General features: G+C 44.2%; 1 protein-coding gene across 3 annotated transcripts in view; it reads right to left on the minus strand.

The window, feature by feature from the left end:
* Positions 1-17,467, minus strand: part of PLEKHG7 (pleckstrin homology and RhoGEF domain containing G7) — a 102,018-nt gene that overhangs the window by 45,401 nt on the left and 39,150 nt on the right. For all 3 annotated transcript variants that reach the window (XM_033953503.1, XM_033953504.1, XM_033953501.1), the window contains exon 3: positions 5,548-5,570. In XM_033953503.1, the coding sequence (XP_033809394.1) occupies positions 5,548-5,570 (23 nt within the window). The remainder of the gene's footprint in view (positions 1-5,547; positions 5,571-17,467) is intronic.

A 17,467-nucleotide genomic window follows, 5' to 3' on the forward strand; every position in this document is an offset into this window, starting at 1 on the left:
GACACGTGGCACCGCCCTGTTCTGCCCCAGCTCCGCCTCATTCTGCTTCAGCCCCGCCCCCTACTAATCTCGCCTCTTCTCCTTTCCTCAGTCTGGGCCATGGCTGGAGGGCCTCCGAGCACACACGGATGTGGCACAATGAGGTCGCATGCATGCCTGGATGTGTGTGATGTCATCATATTGCATCCACGCATGTTTGGAGGTTCTCCAGATGCAGCCCTGAGTTTGGGGGCCTTCCAAAACCCGGACAAAACTGCTGGGTTTTGAAATTTTATTTATTTATTAAATTTTCTATACCATTTTCCCAGGAGAGCTCAGAACTGTTTACATGAATTTATTCTGGTACTCAAACATTTTCCCTGTCTGTCTTGGTGGGCTCACAATCTATCTAATGTACCTGGGGCAATGGGGGGGGGGGGATTAAGTGACTTGCCCAGGGTCACAAAGAGCAGTATGGATTTGAACCCACAACCTCAGGGTGCTGAGGCTGTAGCTTTAACACTGCACCACTTTAGAATGTAGAAAGGTGAGCCAAGTATTAGAGAATGACACGGGGAAAAAAATTTATCGCCCCGTTCCCACGAGCTTGGTCCCCGTCCCTGCCCTGCAAACTTCCAGATCCCATCCGCATAAGTCTCGAATAGTTATGTTTTTTATACTGAACTTATTTTATTAAAGTATAAAAAGAGACAATATTCTGTATAATTGTCATTTTATAAACACAAAAAATACAGAGCAAGGATCAACAAAACCCCTCCCTTTTACAAATATCCCCTCCACTATTGTGAAAACTGAATAAACCAAATTACTACAGAATGCTACATAGAAAAATCAAGCTAACAGAATACTTCAGTCGCACATGGCAGGAATAGTGTTAGGGGAGTGCTGACAGGTTAGAAGGCAGGGCAGTCGCAAAGGGCTTCAGCAACTGGTCCTGAGCAGTCGCTTTTTGTGAGCACAATCGGATAGAAAAAAAGTTTAGTGAATCGCATCTCTGCCTACTTTGTATGCAGTTCCCCTCATTTGCATGTGTGCATCGGAAGCGGATCGCTACACAGGTTAGTGAATACTGCAGGAGGGAAATCTGGTCGCTAAGGGCTCGCAAACCGATCGGTACACGATCAGTTTGCTTAGTGAATCTAGCCCTTTGTTCCAAACAGTTTTGTGTATGAAAAACATGAGGAGCCTGTGCTAGCTTCAAATAAAACTGCCTTAATACTGTCCAGTGAGCTTATGCTGGGAGGGAAAATACAAAGTGAGGCACAGCCACTTGCCATGCCACATGAGTAAACACAAGATAATGTTTCAAAGGATGTGGCTAAAATGTTTCTCCAGTGCATTCGGCTCGTTTTCATCTACCCTTATTACAATAGCAACAGTCATTGCTTATTCTAGCTAAGCTTGTGTTAATATAACACTGTTTATTGTTCCGAGTAAGTCTGCAAGCATTATTTTAAGAGTTTCATCCGTGAGCCAAATAACCCTTCTCTCCAAGACCTTCTATCAGGGAACTTCCTTTCTTTAGGATCCTTGTAGTATAGAGTGGTCAACTGTTGCTATTTGGCCAACTTTTTGAAAAAGGCCCACTGGTTGCCCATCATCTCACAGAATCACATTTAAAATTGTCTTTCTTGTGTTCAAAGTTCAGGCCAATCACTCGCCCTCGTTTTATCGACATACTTCTGATCCCGTACGAAACCTCGCCTACACTACGATCGTCTTGGCGACATCTTCTTACTGTTCCATCCGTTCATCAGTTATTTTATGTCGCAATTTGCAAAACCCTTTATTCTGCAGTCGCTCCCACACTATGCAAGGCTCTCCCAAATAGCGCTAAGACTAGAAACGAACTCTAATCATTTCAAATCTAATCTAAAAACCTCTCTAAAGATGCTTTGGAGATTTAGATAAATGGTTCACTTAAGTCTTACCCATCTCCATATTGTTTTATCCATTACCTTCTCAATTTTTTTATTTAAAAATTGTCACCCTTCCCTTTTTCCTCCTGTACCATGTCTTGCCAATTCAAATTTTCATATGTTTGTCCTTTCCCTTATTTTTAATTATTCTTGTTTGTTTTTTAATTTTTTTTTTTTTAATAATGTAAACCGCTTTGATACTAAAGTGGTATATGAAACCATAATAAACTTAAAACTTGAATTTTTTTTAATAGGAAAGGAGATGGAACTTTGCGGTTACATATTCAAAGCGGTTTACATATATACAGGTATTTATTTTGTGTTTGGGGCAATCGAGGATTAAGTGACTTGCCCTGGGCCACAAAGAAAAGTGCTGTTTAATCCCACAACCTCAATCCCTCAACCTGGGGCAACAGCTCTACCACCAGGCTTCTCTCCACCACAGCTAACAGGACCAGAAAACTGGCCAGTGAAAGAAGTGCTTGTTAAGCGCCAGCCTCCAGACTAGCGGAGAAGCAAAAGAGAATGGCCACACCAAAGGTGATCAAAGTCAGAGGCAAGAAGTAGTAAGCGAGAGCAGAGAAAATAGAACAACAGTACGATACAAGGCGGCTTTATTGACAAAATAATTCTTAGACACACAATCTGGCACAACTACATTCCGGCATTCACCTGCATAAGGGGAATGACTACGTCGCTAAAACAATCGTTGAAAAGAAACAAGACAAACAGTATTATATGGCGCAGGACCTGCTTACATTGGAAAGTTGGTCCTCAACCTGGCAGCTAGGCTTCAATGCTAAGAAATGTAAGGTCATGCACCTCGGAAGCGGAAATCCATGCAGGACGTACTTCTTGAACGGAGAAACTTTAACTAGGATTTCAACAGAACGAGATTTAGGAGTAATCATCAGTGCAGACATGAAAACTGCCAATCAAGTGGAGAAGGCTTCATCTAAGGCAAGGCAGATATTGGGTTGTATCAATAGAAGTTTCGTCAGCCGAAAGCCTGAAGTCATAATGCCGTTGTACAGGGCCATGGTGAGACCTCATCTGGAGTACTGTGTGCAATTCTGGAGGCCACATTACAGTAAAGATGTGCGCAGAATTGAATCGGTTCAGCGGACGGCCACCAGGATGATCTCAGGGCTCAAGGGTCTCTCGTACGAAGAGAGACTGAACAAATTGCAGCTCTACACTCTCGAGGAATGTAGGGAGAGGGGAGACATGATCGAAACATTTAAGTACCTCACGGGACGTGTCGATGTGGAAGATGATATTTTCTTTCTCAAGGGACCCTCGGCCACAAGAGGGCACCCGCTCAAACTCAGGGGCGGAAAATTTCATGGCGACACCAAAAAGTATTTCTTCACAGAGAGAGTGGTTGGTCATAGGAACAAGCTTCCAGTGCAGGTGATCGAGGCAGACAGCGTGCCAGACTTTAAGAATAAATGGGATACCCATGTGGGATCCCTACGAGGGTCAAGATAAGGAAATTGGGTCATTAGGGCATAGACAGGGGGTGGGTAAGCAGAGTGGGTAGACTTGATGGGTTGTAGCCCTTTTCTGCCGTCATCTTCTATGTTTCTATGTCAATAAAAGCAATCAGAAAAACTGCAGTGTGCCCTTTCAAGAAGTCAAATAGGTATGCAGCCTCTGACTTGTTGATAGAACCCTTTGCAGTTTTGATTGCTTTTACTGACACCATTTGCCTAAAAATATTTTTATTTTTCTGAAGGGGGGTGTCGGGGGGATGGAGAATGGGTGTTCCTGCACTAAACAATTAGCGCAGGAAGGCCACATGAGTAGGGTTACCAGACATCCGGATTTCCTCAGACTTGTCCTCCTTTTCGAGGACACGTTCGAGTTTTGAAAAGCTTCTTCAAAATCGTGTCAGGCAAGAGGGCGCACGCACGGATGCCGCACGACATCACCGTGTTGCATCCGGCAGATGCCCTACCGACGAAGTCCCAAGGTGGAAGCTTTTCAAAACCCGGACAAAGTGCCGGGTTTTGAAATGCCGTTCAGACATGTCTTCTAAAAGGAGGACATGTCTGAGTAATTCCAGACAGCTGGTAACTATCGGAACAACAGAAATGCAGAGCATTGTCTCTTGGTGTAGGTACGGAAGACAACAGCTATTGAACTCAAGTAGACCTGATATAACAAGGTCATCAAGAAATGATTGACTGGCCAAGAGACCAACTGAAGGCTTCCCAGGAAGTAATCTGTGCACAGTGGTGTAGTAGGGGTGGGGGTGGGTACCATCTTGCTTGGGGCACTGGCACCCCTCCTCCTCCCCCTGCTGTGCATGTGCCCCTTCCCCCATACCTTATTTTAACTTTGGCGCAAGCAGTCAACTTGTTGCCCGCATCGGCTTCGGTGCTCTCTCCGACGTCACTTCTGGGACTACACCTAGGAAGTGACGTTAGAGAGAGCACCAAAGCCGACGCGGGCAGTAAAGTTGGTGGCTGCTTGGGCCAAACTTAAAAAGATACGGGGAAGGGCAGGGGAAGGGCGCCAATGCCCCGGGTGCCGCTCACCCTCGCTACGCCACTGTCTGGGCAGACTAGCATACATAGGAATTGTCCGTGTTTGACCCAGATATTGATCATCTCAATTAAATTTCTAGGTCTATGAAGTCGCTTGGGAAATCTTAGTGTCACTCCATCATCTGGAAAGTGAATAAGGAACAGTTCAGGTAATATACGGCAGGAAGTGTTTTTCACTAAGAGAAATGAAGAATGATTTGTTTATCCAGTGGCATAATGAGGGAGGTTGGCACCCAGCATCACCATGCTGTCTACCCCTACTCTTCCCTGCTGCACCCCACCCCAACGTACCTCTTGAAATATTCGCTGGCATAGAACAGTATCTTTCACATGCTGCTTGTGCCAGTGTCGGCTCCCCTCTGATGTCACATCCTGGTTCCATGACCAGGAAGTGATGTCAGAAGGAAGCTGAAGCCAGTGTAAGCAGCAGGTGTACGATGCTGCTCGCAGTGACAAACTTTTCAAGAGGTACGCGGGGGGAGGAGAGGTGCTGGCGTCCCTGTGAGGACAGCGCCCGGGGTGGTCCGCCTCCTTACTACGCCACAGTGTTTATCTCTTCTAAGCATTTATAAGTCATTAAGTCTATGATATTCATGCCTTTGTATTTTATTCCTACACATATAAGAGTTCAGTAGTTTACAAATGCACTAATGCACATAGAACCTTCATAGATAACTTCCAGTGTATGGTTCTTTTTTTTGGCATTTGAGTGGGCGATTGAGTCTAGGGGTGGGAGAGCAAGCTTTCCTATAGGCAAATTTGTTGGGAGTAGTCAATTCTCTTTGGGTGGGGGAGGGGGGATGATTGCACACACAGGGATACGTTTCTAATGCTCATTGATGAAGCCCATTTAAAAAATAAATATTCTTTGTCCTCTCCTTTTCTAAGCAAATAATTTCTATCTGATCTTGACAAATAATATACTGCATGCATTTCACATTAGTGTATTTATTCGTGAACGTATGGAGCACTGTCTTGGGGTATGTGGGGAAGACACCTCCTGGAGGCAGACAGACAGACATACACAATGCTGTTCTCACCGACAATAACAACTGAAGTAAAACAATTAGTCATACCTGGAATCAAGAAACTTCCTCCTCTGAAAAAGAGAGAGAGAGACAAACCTTATTTTAGATTTGATAAATGAGAATACAGTTTTGCATCTGAGTTATTAAGGATTTCTCATAGATAAAGAATGAGGACAAATCCTTAAGGTATGAAGTCATTTCCAGTAGGAACCAAATACATCAGGAAGAAAACTGGATTCTTTGCAGATTCTAATGGCTTTTAGTGAAGCAATATCTCTTGAGGTTTCTTGGGTTGGTTCACAGCCTGCAAAGAATCCTGCTTTATAAGCCTGACAGAACATCCACTGAACTTAAAAAAAAAACCCCATTGAATTGTTTTATTCTTTTGTGTAGGGAGAGGTAATAAATACCCTTTAAAACCTGATGATTTTGAAGAGCACAGCATTACAGACAGTTCTTGAGGAGACATTGCTTTTCATGGAGCACATAATTAAGCTGTGGAATTTGTTGCCAGAGGATATGGTATTTAAAAGGAGTTTGGATAGGTTCCTGGAGGAAAGGTCCATAAAAGACATTAGTTAGGTACAAAGGGGTGCTGAAAAGTTCTGAGCTCAACCAACCAGATTCCTAAATTCTGAGTGTTATTGTGCCATTGTAGCTGAAAAGTGTTATCTTATTTCGTTAAGTGCCAATTTGCAGAAACAAAATTCTATGTTTTGACATGGTTTCAGATCATTGATTGGACCATATCCACCTCATTCTCTTCTTGGTTGGGCTGAGAACTTTTCAGCACCCCTCTGGTAGTCTGAAGAGCTTCAGTCTCTGGTAACCAGAGTTGAAACTGTGATGTCATAATGCATCATTCCACCAATAAGAGCCAGCCTCAGCAGTGATGTCACAAGGGCTTGATTGTCCTATATTTGGATCACTTTTGTTATATACGAGAGGGTGTTGAAAAGTTCTGAGCCCAACCAACCACTTTCCTAAATTCTGAATGTTATTCTACCACTGTAGCTGAAAAGAGGGTTATCTTATTTCGTTAAGTGCCGATTTGCAGAAACAAAATTCTATGTTTTGACATGATTTCAGATCATTGATTGGACCATATCCACCTCATTCTCTTCTTGGTTGGGCTGAGAACTTTTCAGCACCCCTCTGGTAGTGTGAAGAGCTTCAGTCTCTGATAACCAGAGTTGAAACTGTGATGTCATAATGCATCATTCCACCAATAAGAGCCAGCCTCAGCAGTGATGTCACACGGGCTTGATTGTCCTATACTTGGATCACTTTTGTTACATACGAGAGGGTGTTGAAAAGTTCTGAGCCCAACCAACCACTTTCCTAAATTCTGAATGTTATTTTACCACTGTAGCTGAAAAGAGGGTTATCTTATTTCGTTAAGTGCCGATTTGCAGAAACAAAATTCTATGTTTTGACATGATTTCAGATCATTGATTGGACCATATCCACCTCATTCTCTTCTCGGTTGGGCTGAGAACTTTTCGGCACCCTCTTGTAGAATTTTTAAAAAGCCACTGCTCAACCCTGAAAAGCACTACGAGAATGAAATCAAATTTTTGAGATCTGCTGGGTGCTTGTGACCTGGTCTGGTCACTCTTGCAGACAGGATGGTCTTGATATGACCAGCATGGGTTTGTCATGCTCTTAATGTTCGTATAGTTAATATTCTGCGATGAGAAATCAAGCTTCAACCGAAATGATCATAAAAGCAGGCGATGAGCAAGGTAGGAGGGGAAACTATGTGGGCGCTGGGATTTTGAACGGAGTGGACTACTGGGGAATAAAGAGAGGAGAGTAGGCAAAATGAAGAGGTGAGAAGATGGGAGGAAGAAAAAAAAAGAGGAAGCAGTACCTTAGTGGCCAGAGTAATAAGCTGCAAACCAAGGAAACCAGGGTTCAAATCCTGCTTTTTCCACCGACACTATCTCCTTCTGATCTTGGGTAAGTCACTTAACCTCTCATCACAGGTAGAAACTTGGTTCTAGATTTACTAATGTGATTTAATGTAAGTTAAGTGATGCAAGCCCCATTATTTTTCAAAGCCTAAAGCTACATGAGTTAACATGCATTGTTTTACAGCCATGGGAGCTCGGCCAAAGTATATCATTTGCATTGACATGTGTTAACACGCATGGTACACATTAGTAAATCTAGCCCTTGGAATGGAAGCTGCCCTGGGCATGGAATTTGTGTACCTGACTGTAACAGCCATAGCCCGGTTACTCCAACAAGATTCACACAAATTCTAACAAGCAGCCTGGGGAGGTAGGAGAATGTGGTGGGGGGGAGTGTGGCGAAGTGGTTCAAGCTACAGCCTGAGCACCCTGGGATTGTGGATTCAAAACCCACGCTGCTCCTTGTGACCCTGGGCAAGTCACTTAGGCCCAAATTCTGGAACCAGCGCCTAAAGTTGGCCATCTATTTCGGAGGCGCCCAACTCGATAGGCGCCTCTCTAAATTGAAAAACAAGCTCAGTGAAGCTTTTTAATCAGCACTGATTGAAACGTAGGCGCCTATCAAGACAGCGCGATGCTGCAACAAGGCGCCTCTAAAAATTTTAGGCGGCCTTCAAAAAAAAAATAGGCGCTGTGCATATTAGGCATGGGCGTGGCTACGTGTTAGGTGCCTTGTTGCAGAATCGCTGCTCTAACTTTTAGTTGCGCCTAGAGCTGGCCTATTTCTTGGGCGCCTCCAAAGTAGGTTCCGCTCAGCGTGATTCACTAAACAGCACCCAATTGTGCTTGAATCGCGCTGAGCAGTACCTAATTAGGCACCTAACTTTTGGGCGCTTCTTATAGAATTTGCTCTTTAATCCCCCCCATTGCCCCAGGTACATTAGATAGATTGTGAGAAAAATGCTTGAGTACCTGAATAAATTCATGTAAACCAATCTGGGCTCCTTTGGGAGAACGGTATAGAGAACTAACGAAATAAATAAATAAGAATAAGCTTTTATTTACACAGAATTAGGGGTCTGTTTTCCTCACAGAAACCCGCTGCTTTCCCAAAATACACTTCCCCTCTCAGTTTAGTTTAGTCCACAGTTTTGGGTGATAGTCCTTCACGTCCAGCCAGTTCGTGCAACCCCACCTCTGAAAGAGTTTGAAAATGCAGCTTTTTTACTTATTCCTATGTAAGCAGTTCAAAGGGTTCCTGCCTCAGTTGGGAACAAGTTACAGTTCTCCCCTAATCCACATCCTTCCTTCACTCTGGGACCCCTGGTTCTGGGCCTGGCTCTTCCTTTTAAACTCTCTTCCTCTCCTTCCTGGGTTGACACTTTTCTCCACTCCCCCTCTCCTGAAGCTGTTTCCCTTTCTGAGCTGTCCTTGCCTTTCTTCCAGTTGGCCAGAAGGGGGAGTGCTGGAAGTTCCTCCAGGAAACCTTCTGTCTGAGGAGCTAAACTAACCCGAGGAAGGAGCAGGGTTTCATAGCCTCTTTCTTACTTGCCTTGAACTCTGAGTTGTAAAGGTGCATAATTTTAAAAAAAAAAAAAATCTAAAAGGATGGGTTGGGAGTGCATGGATTTAGACAGGTGTGAGCATAATGCAGGAAAACGTCAAAACATAGAAACATAGAAAAATGACGGCAGAAAAGGGCCAAAGCCCATCAAGTCTGCCCACTCCAGTGACCCTTCCCCCAACCTCCTGCCCTTACCTCATTAGAGATCCCACATGAATATCCCATTTATTTTTGAAATCTGCCACGCTGTTGGCCTCAATCACCTGCCGTGGGAGTTCATTCCAATGATCGACCACCCTCTCAGTGAAGAAATACTTTCAGTCCCCATGAAATTTCCCTCCCCTGATTTTCAGCGGATGCCCTCTGGTGGACGAAGGTCCCATAAGACGAAAGATATCCTCTTCCACCTCGATACGACCCGTGATATATTTAAATGTCTCAATCATGTCTCCTCTCTCTCTTCGTTCTTCAAGTGAGTACAGCTGCAATTTATTGAGCCTTACTTCATACGGAAGATCCTTGAGCCCCGAGACCATCCTGGTGGCCATCCGCTAAACTGACTCAACTCTCAGCACATCTTTCTGGTAATGTGGTCTCCAGAATTGAACACAATATTCCAAATGAGGTCTCACCATGGACCTGTACAGTGGCATTATGACCTCTGGCATCCTGCTGATAAAACCTCTACGGATACAACCCATCATTTGCCTTGCCTTGGAGGAAGCCTTTTCCACTTGATTGGCAGCTTTCATGTCATCACTAATGATTACTCCTAAATCCCGTTCTTCCGTGGTCCTAACTAAGGTCTCACCATTTAACGTGTAAGTCCTGCACAGATTTCTTTTACCCAGGTGCATCACTTTGCATTTTTTAGCATTGAAGTTGAGCTGCCAAGTCGATGACCATTGTTCTAATAGTAGTAGGTCCTGCGTCATACTGTCAGGCATAGTGCTTTTACCTACTATGTTGCACAGTTTGGCGTCATCGGCGAACAATGATATTTTTCTTCTGAGCCCTTGGGTCATATCACTTATGAATATGTTGAATAGGATTGGACCTAAGACCGAGCCTTGTGGCACTCCACTGGTCACATCCGATGTTCTGGATGGGGTACCATTTACCATCACCCTCTGAATTCTACCGCTCAGCCAATCTTTAACCCATGCAGCTAGTGTTTCTCCTAATCCCAGCGATTTCAACTTGTTCAATAACCTGCGGTGTGGGACGCTATCAAAAGCTTTGCTGAAGTCCAAATACACTACGTCCAGGGACTCCCCGGCATCCAGTTGTCTTGTTACCCAGTCGAAGAAGCTAATCAGATTTGATTGGCAGGACCTGCCCTTGGTAAATCCATGCTGATGGGGATCATGTAGATTTTCTTCATCCAGTATTGTATCAAGTTTCTGTTTGATTAGTGTTTCCATAAGCTTGCATACTATGGATGTGAGACTCACCGGTCTGTAATTTGCCGTCTCTGTCCTGCAGCCCTTTTTGTGGAGTGGAATAACGTTAGCTGTTTTCCAGTCCAAGGGGACTCTTCCCGTGCTTAGGGAGAGATTGAAGAGTACAGACAATGGTTCCGCCAGGACTTCACTCAACTCTCTGAGCACCCTGGGGTGTAGGTTGTCTGGTCCCATGGCTTTGTTCACTTTGAGTCTTGAAAGTTCGCAGTAGACGCTACTGGGCGTAAACTTGAAGTCTTGAAACGGGTCTTTCTGGCTTTCCCTTGTCTGTAAATGTGGACCGGATCCCGGTGCCTCACAGGTGAAAACCGAGCAGAAGTATTCATTTAGTAGCTCGGCCTTAGTGGAATCCGATTCTGCATAATTCCCGTCCGATTTCCTGAGTCGTTCTATCCCATCTTTGTTTCTTTTCCTGTCACTAATATACCTAAAGAAGGATTTATCCCCTTTCTTAATGTTCCGCGCTAGATTCTCCTCTATTCGGAGCTTGGCCTCTCTGACTGCCTTCTTGACAGCTTTAGTCCTGTCCTGATAGTCTTCTTTTGCCTCCTGCTTTCCTAAATGTTTGTAGGCGATAAATGCTTTTTTCTTCTCCTTAACGAGGTCCGAAATTTCAGTACTGAACCACTGGGGTCTCTTGTTTCTCCGACTTTTGCTGACCTTTTTTACATAGCGATTTATTGCTTCATGCAAGGTGGATTTCAGAGTCGACCACATATTCTCCACGTTGTCGGTTTGTGCTTGGTTCTGCAGCTCCCGGTGGACAAAATCTCCCATGTGTTCGAAGTCTGTGCCTTTAAAGTTGAGGACTCTCGTCACTGTATTTGATCTAGAGAAACCCCATCTGAGGTTAAGCCATACCATGTTATGGTTGCTGGAGGCTAGCGTATCTCCTACCAATACTTCTGTGACGCTGTCTCCGTTGGTGAGTACCAGGTCTAGTATCACCTGGTTTCTAGTGGGCTCCAGTACCATTTGTTTGAGTCGTGCTGCCTTTATGGAGGTTAATATTCTTCTGCTGCCAGAGGTAGTCGCAGAGAGTGTGTTCCAATCTGCATCGGGCATGTTGAAGTCTCCTAGCAGAACTGTGTCCCCGCGCAAAGTGATATTCTCTATATCCTCGATCAGTTCTATGTCCTTGTCTTCCTGTTGTCTAGGAGGTCTATATACCACACCAAGGTATAAGCATTTTTCGTTCCCTCTGGCCAGGTTCACCCAGAGGGATTCCCCGGAGTATCTAACATCTGTGATTCTGGTAGTCTTGATGTTTTCTTTAATGTATAGTGCTACCCCTCCTCCTAACTTTCCCTCTCTGTCTCGACGAAGCAAGTTGTAGCCCGGTATAACCATATCCCACCCGTGCGAGTCCGTGAACCAAGTCTCAGATATTGCCACCACATCCAGGTCTGCGTTCATTATTTCAGTCTCCAATTCCAGAATTTTGTTGCCCAAACTGTGTGCATTAACATACATTGCCCTCCATACCTTATTGTTGTTAAGTCCCTGTGAAGAGATTCCCTTCTGATTTAGTGTGACTCCCATTTTATCTTGTATAGTATGGGTACTTACCTTGGACTCAGAAGTGTGGTTGTGGCTCGCCACCTCAGGATAGTTTCTTACTGCTCTGGAATGTGAGTGGATACCCTCCCCCAACTTACCTAGTTTAAAGCCTTACGAAGTAGGCGGGCTAGTCGATGTCCAAATACGTTTTTACCTCTCCTGGTCAGGTGGAGTCCGTCTGGTCCCTGCAGTCCCTGTAGCGCCTCTCCGTGGTCTAGGAATCCAAAGTTCATCTCTATGCACCATCTGCGAAGCCACTCATTAGTCCATTTGATACGCTCTTCTCTTGCTTTGCCTCTGTCTCTCACTTGGAGGATCAATGAGAAGACCACCTGTGCTCCTATCTGCTTTAACCTCTTACCCAGGGCTCCGAAGTCTTCGGGTATGTTCTCCGAGGTGCTCCTGGCAGTGTCGTTCGTACCTACATGGATGAGAAGCATAGGGAAATGATCATGAGGTTTTAGAAGTTTATCCAGACAGGTGGTGACATCTTTGATCTTGGCTCCAGGGAGACAGCAGACCTCTCTGGAATGCATATCCGGTCTGCAGATTGGTCCCTCAGTGCCCCTCAGCATGGAGTCCCCAATGACCACCACTCTGCGCTTCTTCCGCGGGGGCTGAACCGTGAGCTCCTGAACTGAATTTATGTGCTGGGTATCTTCTCGAGCCTCTTCTGGTACCTCCTCAGCGGTTCCATCTTGTAAGATCTGGAATCTGTTTCTTAGGGTGAGTTGTGGGGTTGATGTAGAACTACCCTGTTTGTGAGAAAAGAAAGAAGAGGAAGATGTTACCAGCTGCCAGGATCCAGCATCTCCAATCATTTCCTGTACCCCAATTGTTGAATCTAAAGCTGGAGGTTTGGGTGTCACGGGGATGGACTTGTCATGGGTCTGGTCTGTGATATGGGACAGCTCCTGGATGACACCATCGATGAAGGCCTCGTCTTCCCTGATGCTCCTCAAGCGTGGATACATGTGGATACAGCAGCTGAGATGATCTGTTTATCTCTTTTGAAGGCACTTGCATAGTTGGACAGAGCAGGGTGATGGAATTTCCAAAATCCGGCAGTTGGTCCGCATCTGGAGGGCCTTTAACAAGCATACACAGATGATGTCACATGCATCCACGCATGCTAGAGGCCCTCCAGTTGTGGTCTAGAGGTCAGGAAAAAGAAAGAGATGTGCTTTTGGGGGGCGGGGCTGGAGGTAGAATGGGGCTAGAGGCGGAACTGGGCAGGTTAGAGGTAGAACAAGGTGGTCTGGGAGTCGAATGGGGCGGGGCCATGCATCCAGGTTTCTCCATCATCAAATATGGGAACCCTAGGACAGAGGCTTCATGAATTTGTGGTAAAATAGTTTTAAATGGACCATATAGTAATAGGCAGGCGGAGGAGTAGCCGAGTAGCCTAATAGCTAAAGCAGCAGGCTGGAAACTAGAGGGCTCAGGTTCAAATCCCAACCCTCCGTTGCCTGGAGTAATACTGGCAACTTCATTTTTCTTAGAACCTGCCATTGAAACACGAGTAGCAAACCCATCACTGCTTGTGGGCAGCAGTTACAAATGGATGTAGTGGCTCTATCTATCTGAAGTAGCCTCTCCAACTAAGTAGCAAAAGCAAAATCTAAGGGGGGGGGAGTCAAGTATGTATGGCCACTTATGAGAAGTGTATGGAGCCATAAAGAAAAAAATGCATCAGCATTGATACCATATGTATAACGGTTGTAGATAAAGATCATATCCATGAAAAGCCACACACAATCGATAATAAACCGCATAGAACTTAATGGTATTGCGGTATAGAAGTTTTTGTCATAATAAAACAATCTTTCCTTGTGATGAGAAAGCCAAGATCCATCGGAAAATACTTTGGAACAGAGGCTTTCCGAATTTTAGTGCAATCCCTAATCCTATCTCGACTAGACTACTGTACTAGTTCTTTGCTCTAAAACATTGCTATCGTGTCTACAACTAGTTCAAAATGCAGCAGTAAGACTCGTATATGGACTATGGAAATCGGAACACCTACAGCCCTACTATATGAAACTACACTGGCTGCCCATAACCGTAAGGATCAAGTTTAAATTAGGCATCACTGCTTTTAAGATCCTGACAGGGAATGCCCCCGACTACCTAACAGAGTTGGCCATCCGACTCCAGGGTGCCTCCAACAGATATTCCACCGGAAATCTTTTCCACTTAAAATTCCCAGCATGCAACAATATAAAGTCTACCAGGCAAATTGCCTAATCCATCCATTATCAATTAGCAAAACGCAGCTACCTCTCACACTACGATCCTCTGATCGCTATCTCAGGTTCAGAAAACTTTTAAAAGCATTTCTGTACCAAGACAGGGAGCCAACCCTGAAGCAACTGAAATAGTAATTATAAAAGTCCATTTCTAAACTGTTCAATGCAACTCCTGGGACATAACGATGAGCCAAAGATGACCTACTTGAACTTGTAACTATGACCTAACTGTCCCCCTCTTTCATTAACACGTAACGGCTCCGACGCTTATAGAATTCCTATGTGCGTCGGCGCTAAAACCTGTGCTATGCGTTAGTAAAACAGGAGGTGTTTAAGTAACTGCACTGACCTACCTGTACTACCAACTCTATGTCCATGTCAAACTGTCCATTGTATCTTCCTGGATAACTGACCCAACCTCTTGTAATGTAATCCAACCAGTGGCGTAGTGAGGGTGAGAGGCGCCTATGGCGGTGTTGCTCCTCCCCACCCTCTTCTTTGCCCCCACCCCATCCACTCCTTCCCTGCCCCCTCCTGCCACGCATGTGCCCCTTCCCTTCCCCCGTACTTCTTTTAAACGTTTGCGGCACGAGCAGCAACCCCAGCCTGCTGCTCACACCAGCACTGACTCTTCCTCCGACGTCACTTCCTAGACACGGGTCCAGGAAGTAACATCAGAAGAACGTTGGCATTAGAAGCAGGTTGGGATCGCTGCTCACGCCACGAACGTTAAAAAGGTATGGGGGGGAAGGGAAGCAGTGTGTGTGTGCAGTAGTGGGGGAGTCGGGGAAGGAGGGGGTTGGAGAGAAGGACGAGTGCTGGCGTCTTCTCCAAGAGGGCACCTGGGGCGGACTACCGCCCCTTATTACTACACCACTGAATTCAATGTTGAACTGAATAGGTAAAGGCGGAATAGAAAACCTGATTAACATAACATATGGCCTACCTTGCCTGCCTATTCATGCCATCTGCTATCCCTTCCTCTCCCTTAGAGATTAAATGATGCTTACGGTGATGAAGATTAGCAGGTGGAAGAATACCCCTGAAAAAGCCTACGGATTAAACAGTGACCTTGTTAGGTTTATCTACCCAGATAAATTTTGGTTTTCTTGTTAAGATGAGCTTTAAAATAGTGTGCATGCTTTTGGGATAGTAAAAATCCAAAGAAGTGTGAAAAATTTTTTTTAAAAAGCATTCAGGTTTTCAGTAAGCAAACGTCATGTTACGTGCAGAGTGTCTGAGGTCTTTTTCCTCCTGTGTATAACTTACAGGAAACAGTCAGTGTGCCAGGCTATATCTTTTGGAGAATCAAGTATCCCTACGTTGGCATGAATGCCATTAATTCAGTGAAAAAAAGCATCAAATGTCTCTTCATCCTCAACCATTTGTTCAGAATTGAGCCCGTGTCATCGATGCTCCCTTTTAAGCTTCAGGCTTGCATTTTAATGTTTGAGGACTTCTCTACAATTGAGTTAGATTTTTCATAGCTGTTGATTAGATTTTGATTTTAATCACTAGGACAACAAATACTGCTTTTTCCTTTAGACACAGATAATTTAAAACATGTTAGCTCAGGGTGAAGTCTGAGTTTTAAGAGTTTTTCAGTTCGGAACCTAATTTTGAGTTAGGAGCTGTTGGGCACCTAACTTAGGCAAAGATATTTAGGACAAGAAAAACCCTGGCATAAATAGGGAGTCCTAAACGTTAGAATGCTTAATACTAGCAAAGAAAATCCAAGAAAACCTCAGTAATATATCAAACAGCAAACAAAAAAGATAACTGCAGAGATGATGTACAAAAAACCAAATCTTTAATCATTGAATAAACAGTTTGTATCCAAAGAATATGGTCCACATGGGGTTATAAACCAGGAGCCGACACGGTCCGTGTTTCAAAGAACACTCCTTCCTCAGGGGTCATAATGGTATTAAAACCTCATTCTAGGGAACCATTTGGTACACAATTGGATAAAAGAATGCAATTTAGTAGATGAAAAACTGCGAAGGAGCTTATCGCATCACGGACTTTGTTGGGTCCTGGTTTATAACAAAAAACAAAAGAGAGACCCAGCAGTCCACAGTAAAATGAGTCCAACAAGAAAAACAAAAGAAGACTGGATAAGATATTCTGTAAATGATTTATTACTTGAAAAGTTCTCAGCTCAACCAAGAAGAGAATGACATAGATATGGTGCTATCAATGATCTGAAACAATGTCAAAACATAGAATTTCATTTCTGTAAATTGGCACTTAATGAAAAAGATAACTATCTTTATTGAAGTTGGTTGGACTGAGAACTTTTGAGCACTCCCTCGTACATATACACATATATACTCATATATAGGCATTTTAAAAAATACCCCATAGAGTCCATCAAGTCTGCTCAGAATGATAGGCTTTCATTTTGGATTTAAGAACATAAGAATTGCCACTGCTGGGTCAGACCAGTGGTCCATCATGCCCAACAGTCCGCTCCCATGGCAGCCCTTAGGTCAAAGACCAGTGCCCTAACTGAGACTGAGACTCAGGATACCCACAAAATAGCCATAAACACACTTTTAAACACAAAAGATTACATCCCGTTTGGGGGATTTTCTCTTAGATGATAAAATTGAGGAAGCAACTAAAAAAATTAAGACATGAGGACTATATGACCACACCTCTATTCGAGCTACACAGCAGAAGCAGTAGAGATTTAAAAAATCACAACCTCAGTCTCAGCAGAAATCTCAATCATCATTTTGACTCTATATTCTAGAGAGCTTAGCCAGTATTCCTCAAACCTCATCAAAAACTCTTTCTAAAGGGGGTCGTCTTGCACATTTCTGTCATCGATGTCCCCTATAACTAGAAAGCTATGCACTATATTGAAGAATGATGTTACTTGACAATTGCTTAGACGTAGTCCTGTTGAAGATGTGATTATATATCGTGACTGTTCTTTCCGCTACCTAGCTTTACCTGCGTATGTTCTGGTTCAGCAGGAACTTGTCTAACTTTGTCTTGAATCCCTGGAGGGTGTTTTCCCCTATAACAGTCTCCGGAAGAGCATTCCAGTTTTCTACCACTCTCTGGGTGAAGAAGAACTTCCTTACGTTTGTACGGAATCTACCCCTTTCAGCTTTAGGGAGTGCCCTCTCGTTCTCTCTACCTTGGAGAGGGTGAACAACCTGTCTTTTATCTACTAAGTCTATTCCCTTCAGTACCTTGAATGTT

The sequence above is a fragment of the Geotrypetes seraphini genome, chromosome 7 (assembly GCF_902459505.1).
Source record: "Geotrypetes seraphini chromosome 7, aGeoSer1.1, whole genome shotgun sequence".
Lineage (NCBI taxonomy): Eukaryota > Metazoa > Chordata > Amphibia > Gymnophiona > Dermophiidae > Geotrypetes > Geotrypetes seraphini.